Source organism: Aegilops tauschii, chromosome 1 (assembly GCF_002575655.3).
Source record: "Aegilops tauschii subsp. strangulata cultivar AL8/78 chromosome 1, Aet v6.0, whole genome shotgun sequence".
Lineage (NCBI taxonomy): Eukaryota > Viridiplantae > Streptophyta > Magnoliopsida > Poales > Poaceae > Aegilops > Aegilops tauschii.
The window spans coordinates 447,912,957-447,927,261 of record NC_053035.3 but is presented as its reverse complement, the minus strand read 5'-3'; the positions used below and the strand labels follow the sequence as shown (position 1 = coordinate 447,927,261).

At 43.8% G+C, this 14,305-nt stretch overlaps 1 protein-coding gene across 1 annotated transcript; it reads left to right on the top strand.

The window, feature by feature from the left end:
• Nucleotides 1-10,677: 10,677 nt before the first annotated feature.
• Nucleotides 10,678-12,722, top strand: LOC109751071 (reticulon-like protein B1). The gene is made up of 5 exons (XM_020309976.4): nt 10,678-11,009; nt 11,488-11,668; nt 11,824-11,965; nt 12,065-12,134; nt 12,231-12,722. The coding sequence occupies exons 1-5, from the start codon at nt 10,826-10,828 to the stop codon at nt 12,398-12,400; spliced, it is 747 nt and encodes a 248-aa protein (XP_020165565.1). The 5' UTR covers nt 10,678-10,825; the 3' UTR covers nt 12,401-12,722.
• Nucleotides 12,723-14,305: the final 1,583 nt, after the last annotated feature.

Below are 14,305 nucleotides of genomic sequence, written 5' to 3'. Positions count from 1 at the left end.
GGAGGGATCCCGCCTTGTGGTGGAGCAATGTACGAAGGATGTTATATTTCCATGAAAACATTCGTATTATCTTGTCCTGTAATATGGAACAATGATGTTATGTAATATAATGCTTGTGACTTTAAAATTTTACCTCCTGTGCGGCCGTTTATGAAATCTGAGGGTTGGCCAGTCGTCGGCTTCTGCCCCCACGTAGATAGTACGGGGGTGTTCGGGATAAATCTAAACACTCTTTACTCCATATTCTGGTCCCTAAAGGATGTGTTTAGCGCAACGAACGAGGCAATCAGACTATACGGCCTTTATCGCCCTCACTTAGCCATAGGAGCTTGACAATGAGAATTTTGGCGAAGCCCCTGGTATTTGGAAGGCCGAACTTGGGGCGTTATACGCACCTGATCGGATAAAAAACCGATGCCTCGCATAAAGCGAAAAAAATCTCTAAGGATTTGAAACCTCTCGGACAGCTGACCAGCTCTCGCTGCATCATGACAGTCAGTTTTCGGCTTTCTCTACTGAGGCGTCGTCCGGAAGAACCGGGACACAATCGTAGTAGTTCTCCCTTTACTACCCTAGCCTATATAGCAGAATGTAAGGTAGTAAGCACAGGAGCCGGGCAACCCAACTATTGACCAAAGACATGATTCGGAGCCGATGCATATAATGCTATAAGTTCGGGGTGCCGAACTACACTGAAAAAGGTGTTCGGACTTTATTGCCGTACCGCGGGGCGCGAAAGCCCCTGGTGAAGTAAAATGTACCAGAGTGTACGGGTGCAATGAGTAATAAATACAAAGTAAGGAAAAAAGGAAAATCAAGTAATAAGCTGACGCTACCATTTATTTTCCATTGTAATGTGATTAATACGCCGAGGCGTACTTGTACAAGTAATGCGATAAGCAAGTAAGGCTATTTAACATGCCATGACCAAGAGCGAGCTGCGTGCAGGTATGTAAAACAGGTATAACAATCGTTAGCAGAGACGACCTGGGGATTCCCTTGTACGTCAAAGCTCCTTGCCTCCTTGGTGTGTCTGTGCCGTGATCGGTCCGATGATCGGGTTATCAGAAGAAGCCTAGAAAAGAGAAAAACCCGAAATGAAAAGGAAAAGTGAAGGTGTACGAATCCATGGTCGGTCGAGCCGCACTGTGGATCACGAGCTAGCTATGCCTCCGTCGATGCCCATGGGATTTTGAGTGCGTAGTTATGTACGCGCGGTACGAATGTCGTTGTTTGATCGGGACTGGGACGGAGGCCAAATTGCTAATTAAGCTCTTGACGAGCCGAGCTGTCTTGCTGCAGAATATTCCGGACTCTTTTAATGGTGTCCGGGGGCTTGGCCACTGAACTAAGGTTCTGCTAGAAAAGGCCGCGCTGTATTTCTACTGCTAAGGTCGTGGTATGCTCCTCGGTACGGAGGGAGCGTTCCGTATTTCCATTGATTGTTATGACGCCACATGGTCCGGGCATCTTGAGCTTGAGATAAGCGTAGTGAGGTACCGCATTGAATTGAGCGAATGCGGTTCGTCCGAGCAGTGCGTGATAGCCGATGCGAAAGGGGACGATATCGAAGATTAACTCCTCGCTTCGGAAGTTGTCCGGAGATCCGAAGACGACCTCTAGTGTGATTGAGCCCGTACAGCGGGCCTCTACGCCTGGTATGACTCCTTTAAAGGTAGTCCTTGTGGGTTTGATCCGTGATGGGTTAATGCCCGTTTTGCGTATTGTGTCCTGATAGAGCAGATTGAGGCTGCCGCCACAGTCCATGAGGACTCGCGTCAGGTGGAATCCATCAATGATTGGGTCTAGGACTAGTGTGTCTGATCCGCCATGCCGGATACTAGTCGGATGATCCCGACGGTCGAAAATGATCGGGCACGATGACCATGGATTGAATTTTGGGGCGACTGGCTCTATCGCATAGACGTCCCTGAGTGCGCGCTTGCGCTCCCTCTTGGGGATGTGTGTAGCATATATCATGTTCACCGTTTTGACCTGGGGGGACTTCTTCTGTCCCCCTGTAGTTGGCTGCAGGGGCTCCTCATCATCGTCCTCGCTCTGCGATCCCTTTTCCTTATTCTCGGCGTTTAACTTGCCGGCTTGCTTAAAAACCTAGCAATCTCTGTTGGTATGATTGGCTGGTTTGTGTGGGGTGCCATGGATTTGGCACGGACGGTCAAGTATGCGGTCCATCCTAGATGGTCCCTGATTGTTTCTTTGATACGGCTTTTTTCGCTGACCGGACTTGGAGCCACTGAATCCGGCGTTTACAGCAGTGTCATCGGTGTTATCGCCATTGCTTCGGTGTTTGTGTCTGCTGCATCGGAGCTTGCTGTTGCTGTTTTTGGCCTCGGAGGGGCCTGCCTCGCTGGCCGTATTTTTACTAGCCCCGGTGGCACTCCGGTGCCCGGAAGGGAGGGGGGAGAGCCCCCCTCCTTCTTCTTCTTTCTTGGCCTCCCCCCTAGATGGGAGGAGAGTTTCCCCTCTAGTCCTTGGTCTCCATGGCGCCAGAGGGGCGGGAACCCCTCCGAGATTGGATCTCCCTCTCTGTTCTCTTCTTTTCACGTTCCCAGATATGGCCGAAAACCGTTTCTTATATTCCCGGAGATCCGTAACTCCAATTGCGCTGAGATTTTAACACGATTTTTTCTCCGGATATAAGCTTCCTTGCGCCCGAAGTAGAGCCCCAACCGACGTACGAGGTGGGCACAACCCACCACGCCACGCCTGGCTCCGGGAGGCTCCCTGGTGGGTTGTGCCCACCTCGGGCCTCCGTTTGCGGTGATTCCAACTCTCAAAAATCACATATATTCCAAAATAATTCTCCGTGAAATTTTATCACATTTGGACTTCGTTTGATATGGATACTCTGCGACACAAAAAACATGCAGAAAACAGGAACTGACACTGGGCACTGGATCAATAGGTTAGTCCAATAAATCATATAAAAAGTTGCCAAAAGTATGTAAAAGTTGAATAATATTGGCATGAAACAATAAAAAATTATAGATACGAGAGACGTATCAATGCTCCGGAAAAGTGTGGAGTTGAGTTGAGCTCGGCATGAACGGTAAATTTCGGGAAAACTTGAAAACAAAATTTTAAAAATCTGTTATTTTTTTTCATAAACATTGGCAAATGTATTGAATGCTTGCAAAGTTTCATTGGGATTTGCCATTTGTGGAAGTCGTGGCAAAAAGAAACCAACACTCCAAAATGCTTTTGAAAATAGCACTTTTGGAGCATCGATTTTTTGCCATGAGTTCTACAAATGTCATTCGCTACAATTTTTTAAAAGAAATCAAAACTTTCGCCAATGTTTGCCACAAAAGAATTAAAAAATGAACCATTTCTTTGAATTTACAGTTCATCCTGGTCCATTTGCGCTCGTGTGCAAATACTCTGTGTCCCGCATGGGCCTCATCTCTCTCCCTCTCTTCTAAGTTAAGTGCATACCATTCACTCTTTCTCTTACCTCTCATCCACCAAATTAATATTTTTATTTTCTCTTTGAAAGTTTCAATCATTCATATCCCTTAAACTGTAATTTATTTTTGAAAATTTATATAGATTTGAACTCCTGGCGCCAAGATCTTTTGAACAAGACCAATCTCGGGTACATTTCAAACACATCTAAATTTTAAAGTTTCAATCCATGTATTTCACTCTATGTTTGTATTTTTTTTGTGAAATTGATTACTTCGATGTGTGAATATGATGTGTTTTGACATATAAGTAAAAATTTGAAATATGTGAAATCAACCAATATATTTGAAGCTGGTTCAAAATTGGTGGTATTATTTTACTAAACTGAGTTATTCCGAATTGAGTGAAATCAACTTTTTATGAAATGAGTGAAATCGGTTTTTTGAAATGAGCTAAATCAATTTTTTGGAAATGAGTGAACATTGGTTTTACACTTTGATGCTAGGTTTGTGTCATCTCTATCGGTTTTCATATTTCCTAAAGGAATGAAAGAGTGAATTTGATTCTTTCAAAAGAACCACGTAAACAATCTATATATTTTTTTAAATGAGTGAAATCCACTTTTTTGAAATGAGTGAAATCAAAAAGTGTAATTATTATTTTGAAATGAGTGAAACTTTTTTAATACGAGCAAAATAATTAAAATGACTCTTTTGAAATAGTCGAAATAGTGGGAAAATGGAGATATATTTTTTGAAAGAGTGGAACAGTGTAATATTTATGAAACTAGCGAAATTTGTATTTTCAAGAAATGAGTGATTTTATCATTTAGTGGAATAAACTTTAAAAAAATGAATGAAATTATTTAGTGAAATCTTTTTTAAATAACTAAAATTGTAATATTGTTGAAACAATAAGTTCAAACTAGTCAAAATGCATCTAACATCGGTCTTGTTTTAAGGAACTTACTACCCTGAATTCAAATATGTAGAAAAAGTTTCAGAAATGAAATTTTGGTTTAGAAGTTATGAGCATGTGAGAGAGTATTTCTTTTTGAAAAATAGACTTTAGAGAGAGACTTTGTGCATGCCTCTCCCTTTCTTCTGAGACGACTATCTGACAAACATTTGTGCATGTCAGTGCGTTTTGTATGTATGTATTAATTTTTGATAAAGAAGGGCTCTCCCCTTCCGATTTTCATTGAAGAAAATCGCATCCAAAAACTATAGAACTAAAGAGAGCGACAGACAAGACCTCCCTTCCCTAGCTCTGCCACATCCACGATGGGGAATGTTCAGAGCCAAGCGAGTCGACGAATAGCTACCCACATCATAGTCTTTATCATACATTCATCAAACCTAAGAACATTAGGGCGTGACCATAAGCCCAGACATCAAACTTCAAAAGATAAACCACTAGAAAGCAGAACACGAAATGAAGACTATCAGCTACATCACGGGGAGGACTTTTGCTCATCCTTCCAGTCGCGCCACGTCAATTTTCCACCCCGGGGAAGTTGCATAGACCTCATTTGCTACTCGCTCTAGCAGTTTTGCTCCCAGCTCCAACACCTTTTTTGCTGCTCCTTTATCTGCAAAATTGACCAATCCATCATCCAATGGCCCATTAGTTTGATCAAAGTCATAGGATCATTAAGTTACTTATTATCAAAGATTATCCCATTCCCGCATTTCCACAGAGCCCAAAATAAGGCAGAAATCCTCACTAGGACCAGTTTGTTATCATTTTTCTGAAAATTATCTAACCACCCCAAGCATTCCTGAATTGATGTGAGAGTTTTTTCAACCCAAATGAGCATTTAACCAAGCCCCACATCAAAGATGCAGCCGAACATGTAAAGAATAAGTGATCCGCTGACTCATCTTTTTACACAGAATACACAGTTCTTTTCTCCTTTCCATCCTTTCCTTAGGAGGGAGTCTCTAGTAAGTATGCTCATCCTGTTGACTAGCCACAGGAAGACCTTAATTTTAGCTGGGACATTAATTTTCCATAATTATTTTTGTTTGAAGTTGAGATCAACAGCCACCAACCGTCTGTATAACGATTTGACAGAAATTTATTTCTCAGTAGTAAGGGTCCAGATTATCTCATATTTCCCTTCTCCCATTTCAATTTCCTCACATCTGCTCTTAAGACGATTCCATAGCCCCAAAGTATCCCCATATAATGTTCTTCTGAACTTAAACCCATGCCATCCTTTCTGAATGGCTTCTGCTACTATTATGTTGTGGTCAAATCACAAATCATATAGTCTGGGATAAGCTTCTTTTAGTGTTTTATCATCTTCCCAGAACCTAGTATTATTTCCATCTCCCAGCTTTTTTTAGCAAATCTGTAAAAAACCTCTTTGACATCCATTAAACTGGACCAAAACTGGGAGTCCCCAGGTTTTTTTGTGGCCCTAGAGAGACAACCATTTCCTCCATATTTCCTATGTTTGTTTCTTGCCGTAGCCCTTCTTATGTTTCCATTCTCCAAAACCATTTAGCTAATAAGGAAATATTCATTAATTCCAGGTTTAAAATCCCCAAGCCCCCTACCTCTTTGGGTAGGCAGCAGGTTTTCCAGTTCACTAGATGATACTTTTTTATGTTATCATTTTCTTGCCATACCAACCTAGCTCTGAAAAAATCAGCTCTCTTGATCACCCCTTTAGGCATAGGATAAAAAGACATCATAAAGAGGGGTATATCTATCAGGCAAGCCTGAACCAAAGTGATTCTTCCCGCAATAGAGCCCAACAATTTCCCTTGCCAACGGCTACATCTTTTTTCAATTTTTTCAGTCACACACTTCGAGTGAGTGTTTCTAATTCTGGAGTCAGATACTGGCATCCCTAAATATTTTAAAGACATCACCCCCATTTTACAAGTAAGGATTTCTTGGTAAATATCTTGCTTCTCCTTAGCTTTCCCAAAGAGCATCAGTTCACTTTTATGAAAATTGATTTTGAGTCTTGACATTTGTTCAAAGGTTCCCAGGATAAACTTAAGGTTTTTTACACTTTCAATATCATCTTGAATTAGGAAAATTGTAGCATATGTATATTGCAGCATGTTAACCCCTTTGTTATTTTCATCACCCAGGACCCCCTTAACCAAATCATGTTCAAGTGCATTATTCACAAGTATAGCCAAGTCATCAGTAGCTAAGTCATATAAGAGAGGGGACATTGCATCTCCCTGCCTAAGCCCTTTATATGTCTTGAAATATGGTCCAATTTCATCATTGACCTTTATCCCCACATGCCCCCCTCTCATTGTTTTGTATGTACTAGCACATATGCCCGTGCGTTTCAACGGGGAGATATTTTTTTGCAACAAACACCGGGAGAGATAATTGATGTGTTCATCAAAAACGGTCTCCGCGGCGGTGGGCGACGGAGCGAGGAGCTGCGGTCTTCTCATGGGTCATGTTTGCCCGCGAGATCTTGATAGTGGTGGGGTTGGTCGGCGTGGCGGCGACCATACAACTGGTACCTCCCCCCCTCCGGGTCCACCTCCGTCTAGGAGTTGTGGTTGCGCCCTCATTTGGTTGTTGCGCGGCGACCTTCAAGGCACGGTTGCTTCGACCGCTTTCTCCTACGACGACGTTACCGGATGGATTACTAATTGCAGAGCATAAATTATGTTTCATTAGCGTAATCAACACATAATCAGGCATGAATGTCCCTTCATTATTAGGGTTTATTCTCTTCAACTATTGCTGCGCTCTCATGTGCCCATAAATTTTATTAATTAGAGCAAAACCAACATATTCTCTTTTATTAGCACGTGCCCACATTTTTTATCCATTATAGCCAACCAACATATTTTCTTTTATTGGCACGTGCAAGTTACCTCCGGCAATAATTTGTGGAGTCCCTCATTCTCCTCATAATTCTCGAGACAACTTCCTTATTCTCACACAACCTCCTTATTTCCAGACAACTTAGGGACATATAAAAACTGATGTAATTCAGTATAAAGTTTCAAGATGGGACTGTTCCTATCATAATTGCAAGCTAGCTGAGGGTTCAACCCCCTCGCGCCATTTTGTGTTGCTTGTCCGTCCGACAGAAGAAGAAATACGTGATAGGTCCAGTTTGGTCCTCTCGGGGGATAACCGAGAAAATTGGGGAGCTACGTGTGGAATGGGCGGAACAAAAATCTATACGTATATTTCTTTTCTTTTCATAGGGCAGGTGTGTGGAAGCTACTAGCTAGTTGCATCAAATAGCGCTGCGACACACAACAGTTCGCGTTTGGGCCAGCCCGTTGGCAGACACTGAAATAACCTGTGTTTGCAAGGTACTAGTAATAATCCAAAAAAATGACGTGTTGATCGATCAAACACATGACCTTAAAGAGTCGACCACGTGTAGCTAGCCACGGAAACAAACGCCTATTGCTAACCAATGACCGGCGCGAACATAGGGCAACGTCGGATTTAAAACATTCTTTGATCTTTAAAAAAAAAATATAAACTGCCCATATTCTTGGAAACATGAATATTTTTTTAAATTACGAACAATGTTTTTAATATTCCATCCATTTTAGGACATGAACCTTTTATCAAAAAGCAAACATTTTTTAAGACATGAACCTTTTATCAAAAAGCAAACATTTTTTAAATTTGTGACCGACTTTTGAAAACGGTACATGTTTTGAATATTCAGAACAGTTTTATAAAATGTGTTTTTAAACGCGGACATTATTATGAATCTGTGAATATTTTACTAAAACAAAAATATATTTCAAAATTAGAATATTTTTTAAAAATACCTGTTTTTAAAATCATAAGAAATTCTGGAATATTTCTGAATTTGAAAAAATCAGAACGAGAAAATAAATTAATTTTCCAAACATTTTTGAAAAGGGGGAGACAATATTGTGATTCGAACATTTTTCAAAATTTGACAAAAAATCAAATTCTGATTATTGTTTTTGAAAATTCTGAATTACAAAATAAGGTAAAAATAAAAATAAAGTTGGACGAAAAAAAAAAGGGCCGGCCCAGTCTTCGGTGCCCTGTGTGAACTCCAACTATCTGTCACACAGGGCGATAAATACGCTTTTTGAAGCTACATGGGGAGGAAAATAAGTGGGCTAGCTTCGCTGGGCCACATTGTGTGCGGGCCGAGCACGAAATTCTGTGATTGCTAGAGGGACGCATAAAAATTTAGTACCACATTTGATAAAAAATAAATTTCGACAGTGAATGGATGAAAAAATCGATGAAACACACCTTGTTTTTTTTAATTATTAGTAAAGTACTCCCTTCGTTCCTAAATACAAATAATTTTTAGAGATTTCAAATGGACTATCATATATGGATGTATATAGACATATTTTAAAGTGTAGACTCACTCATTTTACTTCGTATGTAGTTCATATTGAAATCTCTAAACATACTTATATTAGAAACGAAGGGGGTAATTAGTAATTAGTATTAGTATGGATACCTCCAGAGCAATTTACCATGCCAAAGCACGAAATCACGATGCTTAGAAACAAACGATCCTGACGTGCTACTCACAAACTCTGAACATGAACTGCCCGGAAAGCTCGCAAAAAAGAAATTCATGACAAAATATACATCCATCGACGGCAAAATTTCCGCCTAAAAATATAGGGTTTCATGTGGGAGAAGAATACCTAACGAACATGCATAGGTAGGAGGAGACGAGTAGACCTTGGGGTGGGGAGGGAGGTGGCGAGGGGAGTGGGGGGGGGGGGGGGGGGCGAGACACGCTTACCCGACGGCGTAGGAGAGCTGGCTAAGGCTCCATCACCGACGACCACTTTGCCAGCAAAGGGACGCCCACCGCCGCCTCTGCGCGAGGTGTTTTATGCAAAAATAATCCAATAAATCATAAATGCACTCGCTAATATTCTAGGGAAAATTCAGCTCAATTGGAGCAAAGGGTTGTGAGATATGGACAATTGCAGTTTGCTGCTGATGTGGTCGGTTTTTCTTTTTTGCCACCGGTGCACTTACAAACTGGACCCACTTGTTAGGAATCATGTCAACACACCTATTTTTTTTGATAAAAGTGTCAAGACACCTAAATGGTGGATTAGACCTAGTTGCAACGAATTACACCAATATATGGTGTTTTGTGCAACAAACCTGTAAAGTGGGTGTTTTGTGCAACAGTAGCATCAAAAGTAGGTGGTTTGTGCAATTTCCTCGTGCTCATAGAGATAGGGGCTGCGTATGTGCGTTCATAGAGGTGAGAGTATATGCGCATATTATGAGGGCTTGCGTCTATACTATGTTAAAAAGAACAATCTTAACGGACGCGGAGTTTCGGCTCCCGAGCTCATCTGCACTCGTGCTCAGAAAAATATCAAAATAAATACTAGAAAATTTCAAAAAAAAAATCCAAATTTTTTGGTGGTAGATAATTTGATGCGTGAGGAGCGCTCCAAATTTCAACTCATTTGAGCATCTGAGCAGCTCTCGGCAAAAAAGACAAAATCGGGGTCTGTAAAAATGTTTATTGTTCACGCACTGTTTTGACCCGATTTGTCTTTTTTGCCGAGAGCTACTCAGATGTGCAAATAAGTTGAAATTTGGAGCGGACCTCACGCGGCAAATTATCTATCACACAAAAAAATTAGAATTTTTTAATTTTTTAGTATTTTTTTCTGAACGGAAGCAGATGAGCCTGAGCATCGAATTGGATATCCGCAATCTTGACATGCTACTCACGACTCTGAACATGAACTGCCCGGAAAGCTCGCAAAAGGATTTCTCCGGACAAAATTTCAAAGGCTTTCGGTTGCGGCAACTGTACAGTCCGGCCCATCAAAAAGACGGGACCGAACCGAGCCGGCGGCTTCCATCCAGAAGCTTCCGGCCTACACGAGCCGCGACCCCGTCCCCGCCGACGGATGCCAGGGCCCCGCCACGCGTCGCCCGCACACAGCTTCCGCCTCCCACCCCTCCTCGCGATCTCCACCCGTCCGCCCCATTCATTATTATCGCCCCGGCCCCCACCTGCGTGGGCCCCACGCCAGGAATGACTCCCCCTCCATCCCTGTCGCGGCCGTTGCTGCCCAGAAGCACTCGCCCCGTGCACACACCCCGACTCTCCCCGCGCCGACTGCCCGGCAGGCCCCACGCCCCGGCGCCCGGGGCCAGGCCCACGCGCGGGCGATCTCGCGGAGCCGTCCGCGGCGAGATGGACGGCCGGGGGCGCGCCGCGCGGGGCACAAAACACGCGGCCCCGAAGCACGGGAAAGGAAAGGGGAGAGGGATTGAGATTATTCCAGCGGCGACGGCAGGCAGGCAGGCAGAAAAGGCGTTGCCGAACGGAAGCGTCGGGTTGGGGAGAGAGAGAGAGGGGGAGAGGGAGCGGCGGGCGGGCGAGCGAGCGAGCGAAGCATCCATGGCGGAGCACAAGGAGGAGTCGGTGATGGACAAGATCACGGAGAAGTTCCACGGGGGGTCCTCCTCCTCGTCGTCGTCGGACGACGAGGGGAAGCTCGGGTCGTCGTCGTCCGTCAAGGCCAAGATCTACCGCCTCTTCGGCCGCGAGAAGCCCGTCCACTCCGTCCTCGGCGGCGGCAAGCGTGAGTCCCCTCCCTCCCCCCGCTCGCGTGCTCCCCGCGCTTCGCTTACGCCGCGCCCGCGGTTTCGTAGATCCGGCCGCCGCATCGGGGTTTCGCGCTCCCGCGGGGCTAGTCTGAGGGAGGCAAATCTGCGGTTGTTCTTGTCTCTGTGGAAAATTTCGTGTTCGTCGGAGATAGGCCTCGCTGATTACTAGTGTCTGTAGGAAGCGTCCCGATCTGCGATTTTCGGAGCCCAGGTTCCGCGGCATTGCCCGTCCGCAGGGTGTGAATAGGGTAGCATGCATCAGATTGGTACTATTTGTGATTGAAGTGATTGTGCGATTCTGCTGCTTTGAAGAGGAAGCAGCAGCCGAAACTAGTGCTGCATCCTAGTACTAGCTTAAACCCTGAGATGCTTTGTTCGTTTTCTGGGAGTAGATAGATTGCTTGTTGGTCTGGGCTTCTGATGTGCTGTGCTTATGTGTTGTTATATTTGCAGCTGCCGACCTCTTCCTGTGGAGGAACAAGAAGATCTCTGGCGGGGTGCTCGCGGGCGCCACCGCCATCTGGCTGCTGTTTGAGGTCCTGGAGTACCATCTCCTCACCCTCCTCTGCCACGGCTTCATCCTCACCCTGGGCATCCTCTTCCTCTGGTCCAACGCCTCTGCCTTCGTCAACAAGTGAGCTTCATCAAATTTCCCTTGTTACTTGCACCCATATCAGTTATAGATGGCAATGCCTAGTTGGAACAACGCTGTGTGATCACAATGATCCTAACAGTTTTAGCAATGGGTCTAGTTTGTGGTTGTAAACAACTGCCTGCAATTGTTTTCAGGTGCCCTCCCAACATTCCAGAGGTGAAGATCCCCGAGGACCTGGCTGTCAATGTTGCCCGCTCGCTGCGATACGAGATCAACAGGGGCTTTGCTAGCCTGAGGGCGATTGGTCAAGGCCGTGACCTGAAGAAATTCCTGATTGTACGTTGATTGGTTGCGTGATTTAGTTTCCTTTAACCTTCACTGCTTAAACCCTGTCTATGTGATCAGTCGCTTATTGTGTCGTCTCTTTGTTCTCAGGTGGTTGCAGGCCTGTGGATCCTCTCTTTTCTTGGCAGCTGCTGCAATTTCCTGACCTTGTTCTACATAGGTAAATGTGGTTTCTTGCTACAGTCTGTTTGTTACTTACATATGTGCAATAAGCTTGCCTAGCATTGTTTCGCTGATCATGCCTTCTTGTTTGCAGTCTTCATGGTGCTTTACACCGTGCCTGTTCTGTACGAGAAGTATGAGGACAAGATCGATGCTTTTGGAGAGAAGGCCATGGTCGAGCTGAAGAAGTACTACGCCATCTTCGATGAGAAGTGCCTGTCCAAGATTCCCAAGGGTCCGTCCAAGGATAAGAAGCAGCATTAGAACGGTAGAGAGTACCCTGTGCAGATTTGTCTTCAAAGTTGATCACTACTCGTCGGTTTTCAAGGATGGTTGTGATTCCATGTCCGTAGCTGATAGTAGATACCACTATCTGGTCAAAACCCTGGCACGGTCAGTAGTTGTGACGTGCAACTTCTACGAACTTAAAAGTCATGCCAGCTTTTGCTCAATATCCTGTTTCCAATTCTATGTTTAACGTAGCATCCTCACTTGCAAGTTGGTGTTGGTGTGATATGGCAGTGATGTTTGCGACTTTAGTAGACTTGCTACAATGAATGAAGTGGCTCTTTTGGGTGTTATGTCATTCCTGGGGTTCATATCCACAATGAAGTGGCTCTTTTGGGTGTTATGTCATTTGTGGGGTTTATCGTTTGTTGGTGTTTGTTGTTGTTGATATGCCTATGCATTCGTGAGGCTTCAGTTTATTCGGATGAATGTTTTGTCTATCATGTTTGTGTGCTGAAGCGTCTGGTTAGATTTGTCGGATCACTTTGTGACTTGTGTTTGTATAAACCACCTTGAATTTCAACGCTCTCTCTTGGGTATTGAGCCTGTGATGGGGAAGTAAGTACATCATAACTTATTGGAAATTACAAGAAATCAAAGTGGTATCAACAAAGACTCGCTGAAACAATGAGAAATGTATAAAATCATTTGGGCATATGAGCACTTGTTCGTATCAACAGCTATTGCTGTTAGTGCTCTGTTGACAGCGGTGTAGGAGGAGAACGCTTAATTTTAGAAGTTCTCATTGAACATTTCATGGTGAATTGCAGCAGGGCGGATGCTGGTGTCCAAAATTGTCAGAATTGAAACGGTACCATAAAACTAGTTTACACAGCTATACAATCAAATTCACTGAAACATGAGAATTCCAAAGTTGTATGGGCACATTGTTTCCAGAATCACAACTTGCATCGTCACTGCCAGATGACGAAGACGGTCGATGACGAGCATTTAATATATACTCCCTCTGTAAAGAAATATAAGACCGTTAGAATCAGCACGACAAATTAATGTACAGCTGAATATCCAGTGAATGTGCAGAGCAAAAGTAACAAAAATAACAATGACTTGTGGACTACAGCCGAAAGGCTGATCAAACGCGAAAGGGATATTACGATTACAAATTTTAGCATCAAATTGCTCAGCTAAAGAATTGAACGGCATTGCCGACAAATTGCTCTATTTGTTGCGGTACTCCAGCTTATGCACTCTGTATTAATGATAATTCAGCCATGTCTTGGGGGTAACATTGTAAGTTGCCAAGTGTAAGTTCCATCGAGAATATTAACACACGGGAGCATTACCTGCATGCTTGTTGTGGAAAACCTCTTTCCAGTTCAAACTGGGATCATCAAAAATCTGGACAAATAGACCATGACTGTTCTGTACACCACTAGATACATGCATGCTGTTGGAGCTCAAATGGGAGGTGAGGTGGTAAAGAAGAGGGAGTAGTTCATTTTCCACAGCTTGTTGTCGTTTGCAGATGAATTCCATGGCCTTCCTCCTTGATTTATCTCCTTGACAACTCCTAAGTAGTCCCAGGTTACACATATCTTCCTAGAATTCAGGCCTTCAGCCAAAATTACTGCTTCTTTGCATGCACAATTCTTCCTAGAACCAAACTCAGCAAGCTACTGTCAGGACGGCCAGCCTCACCTGTTCCCTCATGACCGTGTTTCGCACTAGGAAGTTGGCAGCTCACAACAAAGCAAGATGCCACATCAACCCTAAGTGTAAAATTGCATTATACTCAGTATAGTAAACCACAAAAATTCAGAAGTGAGTGCAATGTGAGAATTGTACCTTTGGAGAGCAATGGACATCCCTTATGTTTGAGAAGCAGCCATGACATACTATTTTCAATGGCACATACGTTTT

Bases quoted from the DNA above. Each gene is read 5' to 3' on its own strand.
- LOC109751071 (XM_020309976.4), top strand. From the start codon at position 10,826: ATGGCGGAGCACAAGGAGGAGTCGGTGATGGACAAGATCACGGAGAAG. The intron at 11,010-11,487 runs GTGAGTCCCCTC...TTATATTTGCAG, and splicing joins CGTCCTCGGCGGCGGCAAGC to CTGCCGACCTCTTCCTGTGG. The intron at 12,135-12,230 runs GTAAATGTGGTT...TCTTGTTTGCAG, and splicing joins CCTGACCTTGTTCTACATAG to TCTTCATGGTGCTTTACACC.